The sequence below is a fragment of the Hyperoodon ampullatus genome, assembly GCF_949752795.1.
Source record: "Hyperoodon ampullatus genome assembly, chromosome: 9".
Classification (NCBI taxonomy): Eukaryota; Metazoa; Chordata; class Mammalia; order Artiodactyla; family Ziphiidae; genus Hyperoodon; species Hyperoodon ampullatus.
The window spans coordinates 41,038,634-41,061,433 of NC_136922.1; the positions used below are offsets into that span (position 1 = coordinate 41,038,634).

A 22,800-nucleotide genomic window follows, 5' to 3' on the forward strand; every position below is an offset into this window, starting at 1 on the left:
AGAAAGAAAGAATGGATATTGGGTGGGTTTCTAGCAGTCTCTGTCATATCTATCAGATTTTAATCACCCGGTGTCAGTTTCTTCATTTGTCAAAATGGGACACTATTAGCACCTCACAGAGTTGTTTGGTGAAGATTGAATGATCCAACACAAATGCTGTTAGGAGAATGCCATTCATACTGCAAGCTCTCAGTAAAACTGACACATTGTTGGAATTAGCCTTATTTTCATCTTTTGTGTGTTTTGATCTTTGTTTTATTTCCAGTCCCTAGAATGCTTTCTAGCACATAGGAGATCAATAAACACTTTTTTTTTTGAATGAATAAATGAACTGCCATTATCATCAGTTTAGATTTTTAGATAGCAAGCAACAGAAACTGATTCTGGCCCACTTAATCCCTTATTAAAATAATGGTACTTACTTCTAGAAATGACAAGATACCTGGAGAGTCAGGCTTAGACAGGGACAGGTATCCTATTTTTGCTGTAATCATTTAGACCAGAGCTATTTTCACACTGTGCTTGAATAATTCCACTCAACATTTAAAGCCCCATGAGATGGAGTCTAATGATCAAAATGTGACCGAATCATCTGTCTCCCTTTGGATAGAAGAGAACGGAACACCTTGTTTTATAGTCCCACCAGAATGGCATGTAACTGGAGAGAAGCAAAGAATTAGGATGAAATCCATGTGAAGGATGAAATCAGCAGGAAGAAACTGGGTGGAAAGCACAAAGAAATATCCATCACATGTTCTTATTCCTTTTAGTTTGTGTTGCTTCCACAGAGTCATGGTTGTGATGTAAGTGCATCCCCTGGGAGGAAAAAAGACCTAGCAATTTGGCCTCTGTTAATGCATCAGTATCTGCATTTTTTTCTATTTAAAAAGCCAACTACCACCTTGTAAAACTGATTGCAGGAACCCGGAAGAGATGAGACCAACAAGAAGAGTTTTTTTTTTTTTTTTTTTCTCTTAAGGATAAGATGACAGAATATGACAGTGAGGTTGTGGGATTGATAGAGAACAGTAAATAGATGTCGAAACAAGGTTAGGCACTAATGCCAAATACAGGTACCGTGCCTTTAGGTAATGACATCTATATGCATAATCCTTCCAGTCATTTAATTTCATAAATTATCTAAGTAATTGTTTCTAAATATTTTAGTTTCTGTAATGATTACAGTGCCAGTCTGCTTTGTTACTGAGCAATTGATTACTGTCTCTGATAAAAAGTTGAAACCAGGTGGTTTTTCATTTTGTTTGCCTTTATAGATGTAGCAGTGAATGTAGGTCCATGACAACCTAGGGGTTTATTTTTAAGCATGATTCACAGTAGTTCCATCTACTATCATTATGAAAGTCTGTCAGACATTTGGAATTGCTTTAATTTGGTAAATTTTATTGACATTTTTACAGATGGTAAAATTAAAATTATTGGGTTTTTTTAATTGTTAGGGGAAAAAACCCAATTTATATAACCTGCCTAAATTGATTTGCATAATTGCAAATATATGTGCTACCGCTGATGACCATTCCAAACCATTGTTGGAAAGCTAGTAGACTAGCAGACTGTATATTTAGGGAACTTTAGAGCTTATTTAGCTTCATTTAATAATCTGGGTCTAAACATAACATTTGTTTAGATATTAAAAAATTGATAAGTTTAGATTGATAAAAATGACACCCTTCTTTGCTCTTGGAATGTGGAGTTTAAACTGAACAAAAAAAAAGTCTACTTGTATGAAACTAGACCTTATAAAATTTTCTTCACACTATTTTTAATCATATTTCTTCTATGATTTGGTGTTAGAAAATGTGTATAAAATGCCATTAGAGTGAGCAATTAAACATTATTATGTAAATAGAATAACTGAAATATATTATTTAAGGATTAAAAATCTTTAACATTCTATAACTTGTCAATTTTTTCTTTGTTTAATGATACTAATCTTTCAATCTTTCTTTTTCTTTCTGCAGTGCTTTAATACCTTATTGAAACTACAAACCCATATCCACAGTGGTCTCATGTTGACAGATTGCATATTTTGAAAGCTTGAGGTATTTTATAATGAAACATGCCATGTGGAAACTTTGAAGCATAAATTCTGCCAAACATCTGAATAAAGAATTTCTCACCTGGTATGTAAGAGATCTCCTCACCACCACCATGACAAATCAGGAAAAATGGGCCCATCTCAGCCCCTCAGAATTTTCCCAGCTTCAGAAATATGCTGAATGTAAGTATTCATATTGATAATATGATTTGACTTGCTTTTTGCACTAAACAACGTTATTATTTACTTACCAAAACAGATTATAAATTCCGTTCAGCATTGGGATAAATACAGGTGTGTCTTTTGTGTTTTCAAGTAAGTGAACTTGAGACTACCAGTTTGGCATGAGAAAAAGGAAAAGGTAGACTTAAATCGAACATTAGATCTCGAAGAAAAAGAACTAGAACTTTAGATGCAAAAGTGAACTTGGAAACACTCCCGCCGTAATAGATGTGAAGCAAAGGATAAGATAGTTTGGGAGAATGGAGACTGGTGAGTCTGTAACCAAGAAGAAGGATAAGCAGAAGTAAGGAGAAAAGTGAGATTTTTTTTTTCCTGCATAACATTTCAAAAAGATTGGGAGTAGGGAGTCATAGATACATCATGGCATTGAAATTAGAGGTTGTAAAAGAAAGAGAAGGTGTAGGATCTTACACCACGTTGTTTAGTGTGTGTATTGATACAAAAGATAGGCCATGGTGATTCACTTTATAGGATGCAATTTTTAAATATCGTAAGCTTCTTTACACATAAACAGTAAAATTGTATTTATTTATTGTTTTTACCATGGATTTTCAAAAATACATCTGTTTCACAAATTGAGTTTCAACAATAAATATGGGTAGCAACTGTGTCAAGGTATTGAAGAGAGAAAATGAAGCAACTAATAAATAGGAGGGAGCAAAAGTCTGGGAGCATGATGAGTAGAGAAAAAATAATATGCAGGGAATGTAATAAGAATGGTGAGTGTTAGAGAATAAAATGCAAGAAGTGGAAAGCAAAAAAAGAACCAATAGCACGCAATAGTGAAAGAGGCAAAAACTGGAACAGCTGGAGATGCTTATGCACATAATTGGGGCATGTAGGAGAGAAGTGTCAGGAGTGAACTGAATCATATTATGAAGGAGGCAGAGAAAAGGATTAAACTCAAATGGAGGATTGGAATAATAAGAAATAGATATGTGAGTGAATAATAACACTCACATTTACAGGGTACATAGTATAAGTCAGGAACATTAATAAACAACGTATATCATCTGAAGAGGCCAATTTCATAGGTTTTCCAGACTTCTCCTAACTGGAGAGCTGAAGTGTTCTGGGTGAGGTTATCAGAGTGCTGGTGGGTATTTGTAAGGAAGATGCAAACCCATGTAACCTGTAAGTTTTCTCCATCAATAATGATAAATTACAGCAACTATCAAATGGAGGGGAGGATCAGAAATTGTTGACATCAGAATGTGGTCCTTATACTGAAAAACTGTTTTGAGCCACTGAAAGCACAATTCATCTACTTATCGTATGAAGACAATTTATCGCAGAATGGCTGAATTCTTGTCTGCATGTTTATACTCAGTGATTTTTAAACTGGCTAAAAAATGATTTACCTATGTTTTGTAATTTCTGTATGCTCTTTACTGTTGTGATATATCCAATAATTAAGTAAATATTTCTGAACATCCTTAGGGAGAGTATTCTTCTTGGTGCTGTAGGAGATGCAAATATGAACAGATATGGACCCTCCCTTTTTGGAATTTACAGTTTAATGAAGGCTAGAAACTAGTGGATAAACAACTCTAGGATAAATGATATCTAGGTGAAATATCTAAGTACTACCAGCAAAGTTTAGGGATCTGTAGGGCAATACTATGCAGCTAGAGATGGAAAAAGGGAAGGCTTCATGGAAGAAGTAGAATTTGAAATGAATCTTAAAAAAAAAAAACTCATGGTAAATGCAGAAAAAATGATATAAATGAAAAGAAAAATTTAGCATATATTTGAGGAAGTGAGATGAGCTACATTTAGCCACACTACAAATTAAGGGAGTAAGTGGAGGTAAGGCTATAAAAATGAGATAGAATTTAAATATACAACGCTCAACTTGAGTTAGGCAGTGAAGAGTAATTGTAGAATGTTAAGTGTAGGGCGACATGAACTATGCTATGCTCCAAGAAGCTTAATTTACAAATACGAAAATAGTATATGTGACGAAGAGACTGAAATTAGGCCAGTGGGCTACTGGAATAGACTAAAAAACGTGGATGGAGAATGATGACCAGAAAAGCATAGATTCAAATATTACATCATTAAAACTAGTGGAAGAGAACTTGGACAATAATAAAATACGAGAATTGAGAGAGAGAGAAAGAGAGAGAGAGAGAGAGAGAGAGGCAGAAAGAGACAGAGTTCTAAAATTTAGCTCTAAAAATTTGACTTGGAGGACAGGGGAATTTGGTGACATAATCTCCCAAGTAAAATAAACATAATGGTTTGGTTTAGATTATGCTGAATTTAGCTGGATTATTAAAAGATATTTTCCAGTGTTTGGGTACTTACAGGAAACATGCCTGTGGAGGCACTAGTATAAAATAGATAAATTATTGCCATGATAGCTAAATTATTATTTACAATAACTTTTGCTCAGATATTCAAATTGTATTTGAACTGATAAACAGAATTTAGTACTAAAGTATTAAATATATTACAGGCTGCTACTTTTATTTTACTGGCTAAGGAATTATGTAGGTACATTTAATTCTATCATTAAAATGCTTGATTTAGTAATAGATTTGCAGAAATACCTAAGACAAGTGGTAATAAAAATTGTCATAAATGTAAAAGTTCTAACCTCTTGAGACAAAGATTAATGGGCATTCAATAAATTCGTAGTGAGTAGTGACACAGTGAGTATAAGAACATTATTAAAATGGGTCTCATGAGAAGACATGTTAACTGTGAAGGATATAAATAGTGCTGATTCCATGATCATTAGACTTGCTACTCTTTTTTAAGTAACCAAGACAACAATGGAGAGTGTTAGACCAAATCCTCTAAGAAGTTTCCTGTATAATTAAATAGCAAAGAATATTATGATTAGGATGGATCTTTGTGTAGTAAATTGCCATTGTCAAAACATAACAGGAAACAAACTTATTATCCTGAAGATTATAAAAGTGGTATATTTTCCATGCTATTCAGTACATGTGATCAGTTTATCAGCAGCATTTTAAGGACCAGATTTTTCATGTTGCAATGCAGTGTTGGCAAAGTGACATCCCTCTGTAGTCTATTAGAAAAGTGATATATTAGATTTTAATTGCTTTGTAACTTTCAATAAGAAATTGTTTATATGTATTAAATGACTAAATTTTTTAAAAGTTATTAATTTAAGTTTAAATTTGCAGCATGCTAAGATTATATGTGATATTTTTCAAATAAGTGTTCTATACGCTTTTGGGGAGTGGAGTGGGGTCGTCGATTCTTGGTTGAGATGAATGAGTTCATGAAACCCCTACCCCACAAAACCAAATCATTCAGTGTTGGACTTAGATAATACCATAAAGATCTTTTTCTCAAGTTATCTGATCTTGAGTTCTCTCCACAAGTGCCACAATATATCGTGTCATATTCTGTTTAGGCTGCTATAACGAAGTGCCATAGACTGGGTGACTTATAAACAACAGAAAATTATTTCTCATAGTTCTGGAGGCGGGAAGTTTGAGATTAGGGTGCGAGCATGGATTCTGGTAAAGGTCCTCTTCTGGGCTGCAAACTGCCAACTTCTTGTATTCTCACATGGTGGAAGGAGCAAGAGGAAGAGCAGTAAGCTCTCCTGGGATTCTTATAAGGGCACTAATCCAGTTCATCAGGGTTCTACCCTAAGAACCTCATCTAATTCTATTTACCTCTCAAAGATCCCTCATATTGCGAGGTACGGTTTCAACATATGCATTAGGGGAGACACAAATTTTAGTCCATTACACCCTGTAACTATACATGTTGTTTCAGTTTCTAGGCTTTCCTCATAATTAATTGGGGGGAAAATAGAGTGACGCTGGCACAGCATTCCTGGCTAGGCAGGTAGCACATCAGACAGCTATGTTCAAATCCTGGTCCTACCATATTTTAGATGTCTGATTTTCAAAAGTTATATAACATCTCTGTGTCCCAATTTTCATACTTGTAAAATGGGAAAAATAATAAATATGTCGAATGTTGTAAGGATTAAATTGAATGAGTTAATATATGTCAAGTAATGAGAACAGTGCCTGGTGAGTTGCAAGTTATATAACTGTTTACGATTATTATTTTAATAGAGAGGAAGTGAGTGTGTTATGTTGGCTGTTTGAACATATTGTTGATGATCAAGTTGAAAAGTGCTGCATTTTAGAGCATTAAGAGCCAATGTCTTTTTTTCTGCTATAAGACCACATTCTTCCCACAAGGTAGAAGCTTCTGGTGCTGTTGGCAGCCTCAGATCTGTGTTGTCCCCACAAATGCTGAAGGCAGCTAATGTGAAGCCTGCTGTGGCTGCCTACAGCATGCTGAGCCCATGTTCCTGTTTAGGGTTTCAGGCTGAGTCACTCTATGGGGAGCATTTCCATTGATATGTGGGAGAGGAGTATACTTTTCTTTTCCACTCTTCATAAAAAGTCATCCAAACTGTTGTGATAAGATGGACAGCTCTCACTCCTGCCGTGTAGAGAATTGAGCTTATCACGTTATTAGTTTGTCATTGCTTCCTGGAATCTTTTCATGGATAACAATATTTTCTATGTAAAATCTACACAGTATTTCCAAGTTATTCATTATCTGCCCGCATATCGTCACTTAGGGTTAGCTTTTTATTTGCTATATACAAAGCGTGTTATACAGCATGTACATTATTTTTGAAAAATACTATGTTATTACGGTGGGAACACTTCCAAACTCTCATAAATTTCATACTGTTTATAGCAGCTGGCATTGTAGAGAGTTGAAGAATTATTTGATGACTTGTTCTTTTCAATAAGGACCAGCATGCCTGATATTTGGACCTAGTGTACAGTTTCTTCCATTGAAGTGAGGCGTGTGGTGTGGCTTAGTGGAAAGAGCACAGGCTTTGTAGGCAAACTAATATTCGACAGTGTTGAACCGCAGCCCCAACTTTAACTTACTAGCCTTGGGACCTTGGGAAGGTTACATGTACTACCTGTGCCTCAGCTTCCTCACCTGGAAAAGTAGAATTCTACCTCGCAGTGTTGTAGGACTTAATGAGACAGTAATCATCATTATCGTAAATAATCGATTTTTAGTACCCTATTCTAAATAATATACAAATATTAATTCATTTAATACTCACAATAAGCCTTAGAGGTGGCAGATGATCTCCGTCAGGCAGATTGCCTGGCCTATTGCTATGGCACAATATGCGATAACAAAGATCGAAACAGTAGTAATTCATTTATATTTCTTACAGAGATCACTTTGTAAATAAACAGATTGTTAATCATGTTTCTAAAATAGGGGAATCTGGAACCCAGGATTCAGGTCCTCTTATCTCTATCAGCCACAGCCATCTCTCAAAGGGCTTTTGTACACAGGACAAAGCAAAGAAGCAAAACTTCTAACTATGGCTTTGGCCCCAGAACACCTTTCTGCTCCCTTATCCTGCTATGTGGCGGGGATCCTGTGTCAACCTCCGTGAGCAGTTTTCATCATTCTACCCACGCTGCTTTTCTCCTGTCTCTGGAACCTCCTTCACTCTTCCTTATGAAAAACATAGGAGGGAAAAGAGAGGAGAATAAACTCAGGAAGCAATTATAATAAAAAATTTGGTAAAGTGCTTGGACATTTTAAGTAGCTTTTCTCTCCCAAGAAACCCCACCCTCTAGCATGATGATCTGTGTCTTTGAGATGTGTTTTGTGCTTGATCCATACATGATGGGTTAAGGAGACTGGAGGGAGAGACTAGACCTCCTCCCCTGTGCATATTCAATTTATTGTTAAGCAAATTTAGATCACATATTAGCCCTCTTTCTAATTTGTCCCACTGGGATTAGCTCTTACCTTTGTCCTAGGCCCTTTGTTATTGTACACTGACTCTATTTTGGGAGGCCAAGCCACTTAATTACTCTCTTTGTACAAGACAGAAGAATAAATGGCACAGAGTCAATTAACATAGTGGCTAAGAACACATAATTTGGTGTTAGATTAGACTGGGTTTGAGTTCCAGTGCTGTGAGGTGCACCTCATTTTCTTCACCTTTGTCCTAGGATTGCAATGATGATTAAGTGTGAAGAGGTCTGTAAAGTGCTCAGGACTCAATCAGTTATTGTTTTGATGAGGCTCATGATGTTGGTGACTGTGGTGGTTCTTTGTTCTTTGATTTATAACTCCTCAGTTATACTGCTTATGGGGAATGTCTTGATTTTACCCTGACACTTGTCTGAAATCAGGATCTGTGACTCTATTTTAGATAATACATGTCTCTCATTTCCGACCCTGTTTCTTCTGATTCACATTGATTAGCTCAGCAGTTCCTGGCTCTGACCCAGATTTTATTTCTGGAATGTATGTTGGCTGCATAATCTCTTTCGCCTCATCTCTGGCTCCAGTTCCTATTTGTTGTACTCCTTCAGACTGAATTTCCTGTTGGTGGCTTCTCTGGGCCCATATACCTTAAGTTTTTCAATACCTAAATCTGCAGTAGTAAAAGAAAGTAATAACTATGAATGTCTAAGTTTCCATTATTTTAGTATCCTAAAAATATATCATTTCAATGATTTTTAAACATCTTTTTCAAACTTGCCCCAAAACCTTAAATTAAGTTTTATGGTCAAACAAACTTTACTAGTGAAGTTAGGACTTCTGTGAAGTATTTTGGTCAAAGTGGACCAAATTAGACTGTGATTGAAAAATTCACAGAATCTCAGTGGCTTAACAAAACAGAAGTTTATTTCTTGCTCCTATTACATTTCCAAATCTGAATCAGCAAATGGTTTAATTTCACATTATCCTTGATCAAAAGTCCCAGTCAGATGGAGCAGTCATCAACTTTAAAATTGGCAGATGCTATGACAGAGAAATAGACTTCGTGCATTGGGTGCTAGCTCTTAAGGCTTCTCCCTGATAATGTTTTGCTTACGTTTCTTTGGCCAAAGCAGTCCACATGACCACATCTAACTTCAACGGAGTAGAGAAATGAATTCCTTCTGTCTGTCCAGCATTGGGGAAGACTGAACTACTTGGTGAAAACTACTAATGTGGACAGTATCACACAAATAAAATATAACCTACTATTTACCTTGGAACCTTAAGCAAGTCATCACAATCACTTTAAGATTGTTTCTTCATCTTTAAAATGAGGATAGTGCTCCCCACCTATAAATAATTACTCTTGTTTTTATTACTAATATTTGTATGACAAATTGTAATAAAAGTTATCACAGAGATTCATACAGATTAAATTATGTACTTCATCCTTAATTCAGCTGTAGATTAAAGGTTGTGATTTGCTAGAAGTTTCCTTAGATGCCACCACCCACATTACAGCAGGAAGTGCCACACACACACATACCCCCCCACACACACACACAAATATGAGTATGCAGACTTAGACAGACTTAATTTTACTCGCTGGTTGTTATTCAGCCAACAGTACTGAGTACCTTTCACTCTTAGGCATTATGCTTGGTTCTAGGTAATATAGAAATGAATATCATAGTTCTTTCAAAGAGCTTAGTCTATTCAGAGAGACAAATATCATGGCAAATGATGATAAAGCAGGGAAATACTTACTCCGGATATTATGTATGCAAGATTCTTTTTAATTGAGGTACAATTTACATAAAACATTGTTTTAGATGTACAACATAATGATTTGATATGTATTTCAAATGATTACCACAATAAATTTAATTAACATCCATCACCACACAGGTAAAATTTTTTTTCTTGAGATGAGAACTTTTAAGATGCTCTCTCTTAGCAAATATAGAATACAGCATTGTTAACTATAGTCACTGTGCTCTGCTATACTTATAACTGGAAGTTTGTACCTTTTGAACACCTTTACCCATTTCACCCCCTGCCCCTGGCCTTGGGGAACCACCATTTTGTTCGTTGTAAGTTAAATTTTGTAGGATTCCACATGTAAGTGAGATTATACCGTATTTGTCTTTCTCTTTTCTGACTTATTTCACTTAACATAATGCCCTCAAGGTCTACCCATGTTGTTGTCACAAATGGCAGGATGTCCTACTTTCTAATGGGTAGATTATATATGTATACAAATAAGTTGTAAAGGAAATTATATATAAAATATTATATGCCATTTATATACCATTTATCTGTCTTTACCATTATCTTTACCATTTATTTGTCTACGGACACTTAGGTTGTTTCCATGTCTTGGCTATTGCAAATAATGCCGCAGTGAAAATGAAGGTGCAGATATCTCTTCAGGATATTGATTTTATTTCTTTCAGGTGTATACCCAGAAGTGGAATTGCTGGAAAATATGGTAGTTCTATTTTTTAATTTTGGAAAACCCTCCATACCGTTTTCCATAGTGGCTGCACCAATTTACATTTCCATCGGCAGTGTACAAGGTTCTTGTGCATATCCTTGCCAATACTTGCTATCTCTTATCTTTTTGATGATAGCCATTCTGACAGGTGTGAAGTGTTATCGTGATTTTTTTTAAAATTTATTTATTTATTTTATTTTTGGCTGCATTGGATCTCTGTTGCTGCGCACGGGCCTTCTCTAGTTTCAGCGAGCGGGGGCTACTCTTCGTTGTGGTGCGCGGCATTTCATTGTGGAGGCTTCTCTTGTTGTGGAATACGGGCTCTAGGCTCGTGGGCTTCATTCAGTAGCTGTGGCATGTGGGCTCTAGAGTGTAGACTCAGCAGTTATGGCACACGGGCTTAGTTGCTCGGCGGCATGTGGGATCTTCCTGGACCAGGGCTCGAACCCGTGTCCCCTGCATTGGCAGGCGAATTCTTAACCACTGTGCCACCAGGGAAATCCCCTCATTGTGATTTTGGTTGGCATTTTCTTGATGATGAGTGATGTAGGGCACCCTTTCAGGTACCTGTTGGTACATGATCTGAAAATAGGCATCTTTCTCTGAGACACTGGGTGTTTCAGTCTGTAGCCTCTATGCTGTGCCCTGGGGATCAGACAGTTAAGAATGGATTCTCTGTTACAGGCTTGTGGGACCCCAGAACATACCCCACTGGCCACCAGAGCCAGTTAATCAAGGGATGCATCCCCTGGGCCCAGCTGCAAATGCTGGGGCACTAGACCTGTGTGCAAGCTCCTTTCTGGTATATTAAGCAACCTGGAGTGAGGCAGGGAGAGACAGAGCAAAGGTGGTGCCTGCCTCTGCAGAGTATTGCAGTCAGCCCCTAGATGTCTATTAAGTTAGATACTTGCTCCTCAGGCCACAGCTTTTAAGATAAGCAGATAGTCCTTTTTAATGGAAAGACTGGACATCTTTCCTACACAAAATGTTGCATACTTTCTCCTGGAAGAAACCATTTTACTCATTTAAAATTCTGTATCACTCCATGATCTCCTCTCTGTGGCATTGATCACATTACTGTATACCTGTATCTATATCTCTCTATCTATGTACAGACATCTGATAAGCAATACATAATATATTCTCATTTTGAAAGTTGAGCATTACAGATTTTTTTTTTTTTTTTTTTGCGGTACGCGGGCCTCTCACTGTTGTGGCCTCTCCCGTTGCGGAGCATAGGCTCCAGACGCGCAGGCTCAGCGGCCATGGCTCACGGGCCTAGCCGCTCCGCGGCATGTGGGATCTTCCCTGACCGGGGCACGAACCCGCGTCCCATGCATCGGCAGGTGGACTCTCAACCACTGCGCCACCAGGGAAGCCCTGAGCATTACAGATTTTAACCTGCTGCCTCTGCAGTGGACCTGGGGGCTTAGTCACAGGGAGTCTGCCTGAGCCTGTGAAGAACAGTTTCTCAGTTCCCTATAGCCTGTGGGTCTCTTAGACACAAGCCCCACTGGCTTTCAAAGCTAGATATTTTGGGGGCCCATCTCTCAGGTGGAAGTATTCAAAGTTGGGGCACCGTATGTGGGATTCAAACCCCTGGCTCCTCAGGGAGAAGCTGGGAGTTGTGAGTTCCCTCCCGGTTGTGTGTCACCACAGTAGGGGTGGGGTTCATGGCAAGCTTGTGCCTCAGCCTCTCCTACCTATTTTGATGTGGGTTTTTTCTTGTTTGCCCTATGCGTAGGGGTCGTTCACGTTCACCTAGTTTACGGAGTTCTTTCAGAGCGAATTATTCCATATGTAGCTGTAGATTTGGTGTGTCCACGGGAGGAGGTGAGTTCAGCAGCCTCCTATGTCACTATCTTGAACCAAAATCTATGCAAGGCTCTCCAAGAGCTTTTAACTCTTCTTCGTGTGGATAGGTATTGAAAGGGGAGTGGAATTGTAATTTTAATTGAAAGTATTGAATGAGGTTTAAAAAAGCAGAGAAACTCCAACTAATTATCAGAGCATGTGCTGAGGCATGAAAGAAAGTGACACATTAGGGAAGAATTGGAAGTATGTGTTGGTATATGTACATATTTGTGTCTGAGCATGTATGTGTGCACATGGACATGAGTATAAACATGGAGGGCAAGATTGAAGAATTCAGCAACAGTCATAAAATATGGATCTGTGAATGGCATTAGTAAAACGTGGTCTATCGACATACAGTCATTGGGAGAAAGTAAAGATATTAACTGAGTGGAAAAGAAGAGAGGCAGAGAGAGTACATAAACTACTCATTATAGAATCTTAGCCATAAAAAAAAAAAAAAAGAGGAAGGATCATATTTAAAGTTAATAGAATAAAAAGAGGGATTTTGTTCTTTCACATAGAGAAAAAGACATGTTTATAGGGAACAAGGAGGGTAGCATATAAAGGGAAAAACTTGGTGCTGAAAGATTCTGAGCTTATGGCCAAATCTAGATATTTATTTTGGTTTTATTCAGTTTTCTTAAGTACTTCTCTACTGTTTATTTACTTAATGTATTAGTTTTGGCCGCTAGCAAGTTACATAACTTTCTAAAGTTTAATTTTCTCTACTGTGTAATTAAGAAAATAATAAAACCTACTCACAAGAATGTTGTAAGACTCAAATAAAATAATATGTGTGGAAATGCTTTGTAAAATGCAAACTACCATATGTAAGTTAATTATTGCTTTCATTGTTATTATCATTAGAATGTTCTGAGTTATCTTTCTACTATTTCTTTTCTTTTTCTCTAGTTCAGTATCTCTGCTTCTCCCAAATACACATTTATAATTTTATTATTTATTGAATTTTACGTTTGCGTCTATGAGATCATGTGAGAAATACATTCCTACTTCTTGTGGCCCAGTTTTCCAGTTTCTCTTCAAATCCTGCAGCCTCTTTCAGAGCCTTGGCTAGGCATCTTCAGGTGCAAGGATTATTTTCTCATACCCAAAAATCTATTTTATAAGGAAGAACATTGCCAAGACTGTAGCGGTCTGAGATCTTACCCTACTTACAGTGTAAGAAGTTAGCTTGCTGAGGCGTCATGATGCTAGAAGGAGATGCAAGACTCCTGGGGCAGAGAAAGAGGACTTTGTTTATCATGTCACAGAAAACATCATGTACCTCGTGCTTTTATTGGCTCCCTACTTTTGTTTTTTTAATTAATTTATTTATTTTTGGCTGTGTTGGGTCTTTGTTGCTGCACGTGGGCTCTCCCTAGCTGCGGCGAGCAGGGTCCACTCCTCATTGTGGTGAACGGGCCTCTCACCGCGGTGGCCTCTCCTGTTGCGGAGCGTAGGCTCTAGGTGCACAGGCTTCAGTGGTTGTGGCACACGGGGTCAGTAGTTGTGGTGCGTGGGCTCAGCTGCTCCGCGGCATGTGGGATCCTCCCAGACCAGGGCTTGAACCCGTGTCCCCTGCATTGGTAGGCAGATTCCTAACCACTGCGCCACCAGGGAAGCCCCCTACTTTAGTTTTCACAGGGAAAGATGAAAAGGGCCAGGTAACCTTTGCACAAGCAGTGGGTTGAGTCATAGGAGAACTCCAAGTTTAGGGAACCTGAATGCTTTAAAATAGACAGTAAACAAAGCTTCCTTTTGCTCAAGAGAGGGTCACAATCAGTGTCTCTCAAGGTTTTTCACTCCAAAAACATCCTTGAAATGATAGTTTGGAGAAAAAAAGTAGTCTGTGCCCCTGCTTGTAAAACCTGCAGAAACATGAAAGAAACATTGAGAATTGTCTCCCAAAGAATATAAGCTTATAATAGTCTTTACCACCATAATCAGTAGCCCAGAAGTTGATGAAAACACATATTTTCCCACCAGGTTGCCTTTCATTCCGTATAAAGGCAGCCTCAGATTTGTGCCCAGAAGTCTCCTCATCTTGGTCTCTGATCCCTCTTTTTTCCCTATGCCCTACCACTGGGTTTTCAGATCCATCCTATTTGTGCCCTACTTTTCAAGCTAGGAGACTCACCTACTTTTCTATATTCATCCAGGGAGGATGAAGGGGAATCCATTTACTTACAGGTATTTTAGAGTCTACTGTGAAAAATAGGCTTAATTCTTAAATTTTATTAAAAAAATTAGTTTCTTAAAACACATTTATGCACATACACACACACCTTTTTCTTACAAGTAACAATCATCATTAATTTATTTTTCAGTGCTTTATATTATAGAGTGAACACAGAAAGGAAGGATCTGGGAGAAAGGGACAAATAACTCCACTCCAGGCAAGGTCTCCCCTTTCGCTGAATGCTTTGAGAACTCCTCACAACTGAATGAACATTGAGGGTCCTGCCCCATGGCATAAGTGCCTTTGGAGCAGAATGTGTTACTGTTTGAGCTTCTACAGCTGCCAAATGATAAATGACTTCTAGACCTTTTTAAGGCTTAGTTTCTTACTAGATTAGGATAATCCACTGTCCCTTGAAACCTGCCCCCAAACTGAATACAGTGGGAAATCAAAACTCTCAAATGAAAAAAAAAATCAGGAAAAGAGTAAAATGCTGGTAGCCACGACTTTGACTTGGAGAGGAGAGTCCTCCAGATGTTTACACAATTCTGCCAAATCTTTCTCGTTTATAGTTTCCCTATGGATATCAGAGATTAGTAGTGGTATTTTTAAAATTTTGCCAAATGAAAGTCTTTCTCTAGAAATTTACCCATAAAAGCTCTGCTTTAGTTAGAAGATATTCAAGGAGGTAGCCCGTAATGAAAGGAATCCCAAAGAAAGCATAGAACAAAGAATATATTCTGATTATTGGTGGGATATGATTTGATTTGATTACTGAAATACCCTATTACCAATATCAAATTAACTGGTTATGATGGGAAAAAATACTGCATACATTTAACTTATGAGCCTGAATTATTTTAAATAAACCTTTCTGGGAGGGCACATTTTCCCTTCCACTCCCCTCGTATTCACTTCACGGGTGGCAGAATTAAAAAAAATTAAAGGTCTTAAACATTTTGGGCTCTTTGGGGTCAGAAAACTTGTACTCTAATGGTCTCCAGTCTTTTTTCTCTTCTTGGGTGTCAAAGACATCAGGTGTTGCTCTCAGCGTCTCTGGGAAGTATTTCTGAAGCAGCAGTGACTGCTTCCATAGGTCATTTATGAGGCACTATTATATGGTGCAGCTCCATTTAATGATAATTTCTGCTATTTCCAAAGTTGCTTTCTGGTGAAGGGAACCTTTCAGAATTCTTCCTTCTTTTTCCACTGTTGGCTGCCATCACCATTATATTGAGTTTTCTGTTAATTTTCCTTGTATTACCTTATCTCCCAGTGTGATCTAAAAAGCATAGAGTTGAGAAGTAAAAAACAATACCATTAACTTAAGAGTTCCTTAATGTAGTCCCTCAAAGAATCCATCTTGGAGAAACCGACATTCGTAAATTGATCACTGGTAAAATTCCATGTGTCCTGTAATTGTATGTTGCTTCAGTGTTTCTGAGTCCAAATTCCACATTAAATGAAAGAACTCTTTCTCCTACTTTGTAGTTTCCCTTTCATCTACTCTTTCAGTTCCTTGGGTATCTGAAAACTTTCAGTATCAAAGAAAGTTTGTACTTTGTGTTTGGCTTCTTTTCACTGCAGTCGGTAGGCTGAAATATTTGGAACTGCTCTCATGGTATTTTTGACCTCTAACTGACCATACAAGTAGGCACAAAGGCATGTAAGGAGAGCATGAGAAGATGCCAGTCAGTCTCTCCTGTAAGAGGTAAAGAATAGGGCAATACCTACAAGAAGTTGGAATTGACCTTAGTTAGCAACATTAGTCTGCTTAACAGGTGCTGGGTCCACGTGCACCATTTTTCTGACCCCTTCTTTATCCTCTGGCAACAACAGGGGCTTCTCAGTGCAGTCAGCCCAGGTGCACAGAACCTTGTACATTTAGACCTCTGAGAGTTATGTCCATAGTCTTTCTAGGGAAATGTGGACAGTAATGCCCAGAGATGAACTAAATAATAATAGTCCCCTGAGACTCTGTCCAGAATTCTTCCTCTGTTAGTGCAGACACCTTGGACTCTTTACACTTTTCTCAGGGTCTTGCAAGTCAGGGGCGCCAATAGGACTCTATTACAGGGAGCACAGTCAGCTCCAATAGGATGGCATTTTGTCCAGCTCTAGGAAAGAATCCGTTCGAAACATAATTTATGCATATAGCCTGTGCTATGGATTCCTCCCCATTGCACTGGTAGCAGTAGGTGTGGTGTCCTTTTGAAGTGGATCCCATAGCTTGCCCATGGTGTCACGTCTACTCATGAGGTGAGGTTTGGAAGTTCTCATTTCAGCCACCTAACGTGTCCACTAACATCTCAGCTCTCAATTAGCCATATCTTATGGGTTGATATATGATCCCTCCTCCTTCAACTATTTCTGTTTTTTTCATGGTTCTTCATAACCTCTGACTTTTCTTGATCCCCTTGAATTAATAAAAACCACAGAGATATCCAGACATCTTGGAGAGATTGATTGCAGGCAGAGCTTAGCTCTGGGCCATGTGATTGCTCCTACCAGGTCTTGTTTGAATCTTAACTGGCTTTCTTTTCCTAAACCATCCTCTCTAGCATATTTTGTAAAAACTTTCTAGTGTATCACAGAATTGCATATATTTTATCTTCTCTTTCCCAGGTGATTAAGAACTTAGCATATGTATCTCAGCATTTCCTAATTTAATGAAAATTTGCTTTCTAAACTACTGATAGCACAGAGCTTAATACACAGAGATGCTGTCACTTTCTCAAAATTTCTCCAGATTCTCCTCCATATACACACACACATCCTCCACATGATATAGCTTGCTCCTAACTTTGGAGTGGACACAGCATTTTCAAAGCCTATGTTTCTTCTTCAGGTCTACTGCAGAGTCCAGGATGTCTCCATGTTGTCAGTACTTTTCTCTTAAAATGCTCTATATCTCTCTACTGTCAGTTTAAATGCCACAGTGGAAGCTTCTGGAACTTTCTATAGGATGCTTGATGTAGGTGTAGCCATTCCACAGGTCAAAAATCCTGGGCAATGCCTTCTCCGACTGTTCCCATGCTAATACTCCATACAATGTTTAAAAGGTGTTCGGGAACAGTCCATGTTTCACAAAGAATGTAATACCACTAGTATCTGATCAAAAATATACCTAGAGTACAAAGAAGGAGACAAAACATTTATTCATCTATTCTGCCCTTTCTTCTCCTGTTTTGCTTCCTCTTTTTATAGCCCTTTGTAGTGTCTTGGCTCCATCCTGCCTTAGTTCCACAGTATCAAAGCTGGCAAGACCATTAGTTTGGTGTCCTATGTAGTCACAATCAGCTATTATTCATGGCTTCATCCCATGAGGACAAAATATAGCTCATTGCAGACCTTGGGTCTATTTTAGAGTATTCAGAATGGTGCACTTTTATTTTTTTTATTTTTTTTTTCGGTACGCGGGCCTCTCACCGCCGCGGCCTCTCCCACTGCGGAGCACAGGCTCTGGACACGCAGGTCCAGTGGCCATGACCCACAGGCCCAGCCGCTCCGCGGCAGGTAGGATCCTCCCGCACTGGGGCACAAACCCGCGTCCCCTGCCCAGCAGGCGGACTCTCAACCACTGCGCCACCAGGGAAGCCCCCAGAATGGTGCACTTTTAAAGTAAGCCAGATGTTTGCATGCTGATATTTATTATTGCTCAGAACACATCTTGGATGGCAAATATAATATACTATCTAATACTTATAAAGAGATTATCATGAGTTCATTTTGGTCACATTTTTCTAAGTACCTATGCTCTAACATATTTAATCCCCATGGCAACTCTATGAGGCCAGCAATTATTTTGATTATCTCCATTTTACAGATGAGGAAATTGAAGCTCTGAGAAATTAAATAACTTGCCTAAGGTCATAGAGCTATTAAATTATAGAGCCATGGCTCAAATCAGTTGGACTGTGTCTTGGATCCATGCATTTAATCACTCTGCTGTACTGATGCTTTATATGTTATCCTTTGGGTGATCATTAGTTTAAAAACAAAGTGTAAACAAACAAAATTGCTCTCCAACAGGAATGAGAATAGGAAGGGAAAAAAGGAATAAAGGGACTAGGAAGTTCAAATTATTCATAAAGGATGCTCATGTTTGCTATGGCTAAGAAGACAAAATATAAAGTTGATATTTCTTGGAGGCTGGTGGGCTGAGAAATGGATCATTTTCCAAGTGTTTTCAATTCACCTTTTAAGGCAGCCTTGAGATAGGTCCGATGGGCAGGGAGTTGGAGTCACTTTGAAAGCAGTAAGAGACTCTTGAAAAAATCAGAGATTGTGGGCAGAAGCTTCGATGGAGAAGGTATATTTCTCCTTGGCAGAATCCACTTCCAGGCTTTAGTAGGGAGAAATATGAAGAGGTCCGCCAAAGTTGTTTGAGTATGCATTTAAAGGCTTGGCTCCTTTTTACTGCAAGTTTAACACTACAGCTCTGTGCAAGCCCTGGAGCAGGGTAGGTAAAATCAAATAGGCTGCCTCAGGCAATGGTAGTAACAAGAAATGTTGAAGGTATAATCCAGTAAGTGGGCAAAGGGAAGTTTGCAATTGGAGAGTTAATGCAATTGACAAAAATGAAATGAATTAGTCAGGAAGCCCAGGATAGCTCTGTATTTGTGTTCCTTCAGTCCTCCACCTCACAGTCTAGCCTTTGTTGCTGTAATGTAGAGGTAAGAATTCAGTTATGTTTTTGTTTTCAAAAGGTAGGAATTCGATTTTACTTTTGTTTCGAATAGAGCATTAATTTTAAGGAAAGAAGAAATTGCCTGCCTCATTTGTTTAACTTGTGAACCTTTGAAAAAGTATTTTTGGAGGGTGGGGGCAGTGCCTTATTAGGCAGCAGCCAGTGAACAGCCTAGTATATCTGAAACACCATCCTGCTCTAGAGAGGAGCTTTTCAGTTCAAGCCTGTTGGGTGCCATGTATTTCCCACCACCCAGGAACACATGCAGAACAACAGCTGAATGACTGTTCTGTAGTATCTCTGCTCACCTGTACATAGTTTTCTTAGTTTGTCTCCAATTTATACGTCCATCAAACAAGCTGTTTCTCTTAGGACTGATCCGTATGGAACAGGTCATTTATCATGAGAATTGAAAAGTCTAAAATTATGATTTTTATAATCAATAAAAATAGAGTCCTAAGTGATGTTGTATATAAGTTTAATGTGATCTTAAATGACAAAAACTAAATCAATTCAGTAATTTAAAAAATAGTAGGTGTAAATAAACTTAATATGTCTTCTAATCTCTGATGTAACTTGCCTTGGTAATTACACATCAAACCATATATACAAATTTCTCCAACTCTAGGCTAATGAAGAAACTTTTGAGGATCTTAATAATTTTATAATGTAATATCTGAATTCTGATCAGTAATGAAGATATTTTGCTGGTAATTTTCTTCTCCAAAATAACTAAATTTGATCCGTCTCTCACCCTCCCTTTTTCTCAGTCTGTATTCCCTCTTCATTCTATTTCATTCCTATTTTCTTCCCTCAGTCACTATTTTTCTTTATCATAATCCTGAGAGAGAAAATTAGTATCCTAGAGAAAAACTAGTATCTTAGTTGGCAAAACCAAAATTATTATATTCTCAGACATGGAACCTTACTTCATTTATCACTTGCTGTTTATATAGGGAGAAAAAAAATGAGGAGATAAAGATTACGCAACTAAAAGAAAAGTCAGTGTGGTTACAGGTTATGCTAATATAGACTGGGGAGTAAGAGCAATTAAAGGAATTAAAATTTATTTTTAAAGGCTATATATATTCTTTGCAGGTAATCTGCAAAATATGGAGAAACGGAAAATTTTAATACCTTTAGTTTCACTTCCTTCTCGATTGTTAATCTAGTTATTTTTGTGAGAGTTGTTTAGGGGTAATTGATTTTAAACATCGCTATTTTTTCTCAGTTAAGCAAATAATCATAAATTTTAAAATTTATCTCTGACATTGTAAAGTATTGTCAACTTTTTACATTTTCTCAGTTGAAATTAACTAAAATATAAAATCTTGTGTCCTTGTGTTTTTTTTTTTACCTTTAGTAAGATGCTATAATAACTGTGTTTTTCCCCCCCAAAGGTTAATTTCTGATGCAACAAAAGTATCCTCTCTCTCTCTCTCTCTGTGTGTGTGTATATATATAAAATGTGTTACATGTAATATATATTATAATGTATTATATATATATATAATGACATATATTCAGTAGACCACAGAGATAAATTTTTTTTGAGAAAACACTTTAAAAATCTGCTGGTTTAGGAATAAAAATTTATATTTGAAGATACAAGAAATGAGAATCAATTAAAAATTAAATCTTGCAGCTTATCTACATATTTCAATATTCTATCCCTTAATTTAGTTATTTCTTTGTCCTACCTAATTTAAGTTTAGTTTGTACTGAGATTGCATTGCTTCCTCAGTTATAGTTTCTGAACAGTTTTTTTTTTCCACTTAGTTTTAATGTACAAAGATATTTTAGGCTCTTTATACTTATATGAAATGACATAAGTAGATATAAATTTAATTCTTAAATTATGAGATGAATTGTTCACAGTTGTCCACAAAAAAATGAATCAGTTTATCTAAGGAAGAAATGGAAAATTTTATCTGAGCCAAATTGAGGATTATAACCCAGCAGCAGCATCTTAGAAAGCTCTGAGAACTGTTCCTCCCATTAGAAGTCAAAGCACAATTATATAAGTTTTTTGAAAAAGAGGGCTATACATTAAATGATGTATTATTGACAGTTTACACAATCCAGATCTGCAAGTATAAAGTGGTGGATCATCATGACCCACCAAAATCAAGAAGGAATGTTATCTTCTTTTTTTTAATTTTTAAAATTTTTGGCTGCCTTGGGTCTTCATTGCTGCACACGGACTTTCTCTAGTTATGGCGAGCAGGGGCTAGGCTACTCTTTGTTGCAGTGCATGGGCTTCTCATTGCGGTGGCTTCTCTTTTTGTGGAGGATGGGCTTCAGTAGCTGCAGTACACGGTCTCTACAGCACAGGCTCAGTAGTTGTGGCACACGGGCTCTAGAACAAGCTCAGTAGTTGTGGTGCATGCGCTTAGTTGCTCTGAAGCATGTGGGATCTTCCCAGACCAGGGGTCAAACCCATGTCCCCTGCATTGGTAGGTGGATTCTTAATCACTGCAACACAAGGGAAGTCCCAGAATGTTATCTTTTAAGGAGCTGTCTTGCTGATGCTAGGAGAATATTGTTCTTTATTGTTGAGCAGGTATTTCTGACGATGGGGAGGTTTGGTCAATGCATAATGCAGATGCACAATGCACAGTAGTGAGGAGAGAGGAGGTTAAAGGGCAGAGAAAAACTTTTTATGTTTCAATTTTTTGTGTTTTGCCATAAAATATGAATTTTATTTCACACAATAAAAATATATAAATTGGCTTAAATCCTTGGTGAATTCAGCTGAGAATAGATTACATCATCCAACTATACTTAAAATATTGAGTAGAAAAATATTATAGTTGAAGACATTCCTGATTTCTGAGATGAAAGAAAAATCTTCCTAGAAATAAACCTTCATAATCAGAACTTCAAGTCTTTAATTTGTGGTTTTGAGCTTGTAAGAACAATGGTAGAAGGCTCTAATACTAGTATTTGTCATTTGGTAGTTTATACTTATCCTTTCATAAGCTCCCTTACCCCATTCTGTAGTCCCTCACCTATTTAATTATTCTTTAACTGTGAAGGGGAACAGAAATGCCATACCCAAATATACCACTTCAACATAAGTATGATTTTGAGCTGGTTATTTTTAGGAAACTGCAGATAAAGGAGAAGCTCTGAAAACCAAGTTAAAGTTATCCTTTTGTAAGAGAGATTCACATTTATAAGAGAAATCTTCATTTGTAAAGGCATCTCCCTCTTTGTACCAGGAAGAGAAGGATGACCAAACCTCTAGAAACTCTTGTCACTGGAGAAAGCACCAACTTAAATCTGAATAAGAAATATACCCTGCTTTACTGTGCTTTTCATGGTAATCTCCCATAACTGGCCTCCCCTATGTCAACATCTTTCTTTTGTCTTTAACTTGAAATGGTATTTAAGGTGGTGGCTTGGGTCATTTTGGAGAGTTACTCAGTTTTCCTGTGCATCTTTTTGGAAATGTTTTTTAGATGTTAGTAAAGTTCCATGATTTAAGTTAGCAAAACTCTAAAGTTTCA

The 22,800-nt window shown here is 37.5% G+C and overlaps 1 protein-coding gene across 6 annotated transcripts in view; it reads left to right on the forward strand.

Annotated features, from left to right (window-relative positions):
- Positions 1-2,169: 2,169 nt before the first annotated feature.
- The window catches only part of DGKB (diacylglycerol kinase beta), a gene marked incomplete at both ends in the record, with an annotated part of 651,556 nt that continues 630,925 nt past the window's right edge, over positions 2,170-22,800 (forward strand). For all 6 annotated transcript variants that reach the window (XM_079711689.1, XM_079711690.1, XM_079711693.1 and 3 more), the window contains one exon: positions 2,170-2,239. In XM_079711689.1, coding sequence (XP_079567815.1) covers positions 2,170-2,239 — 70 coding nt within the window. The remainder of the gene's footprint in view (positions 2,240-22,800) is intronic.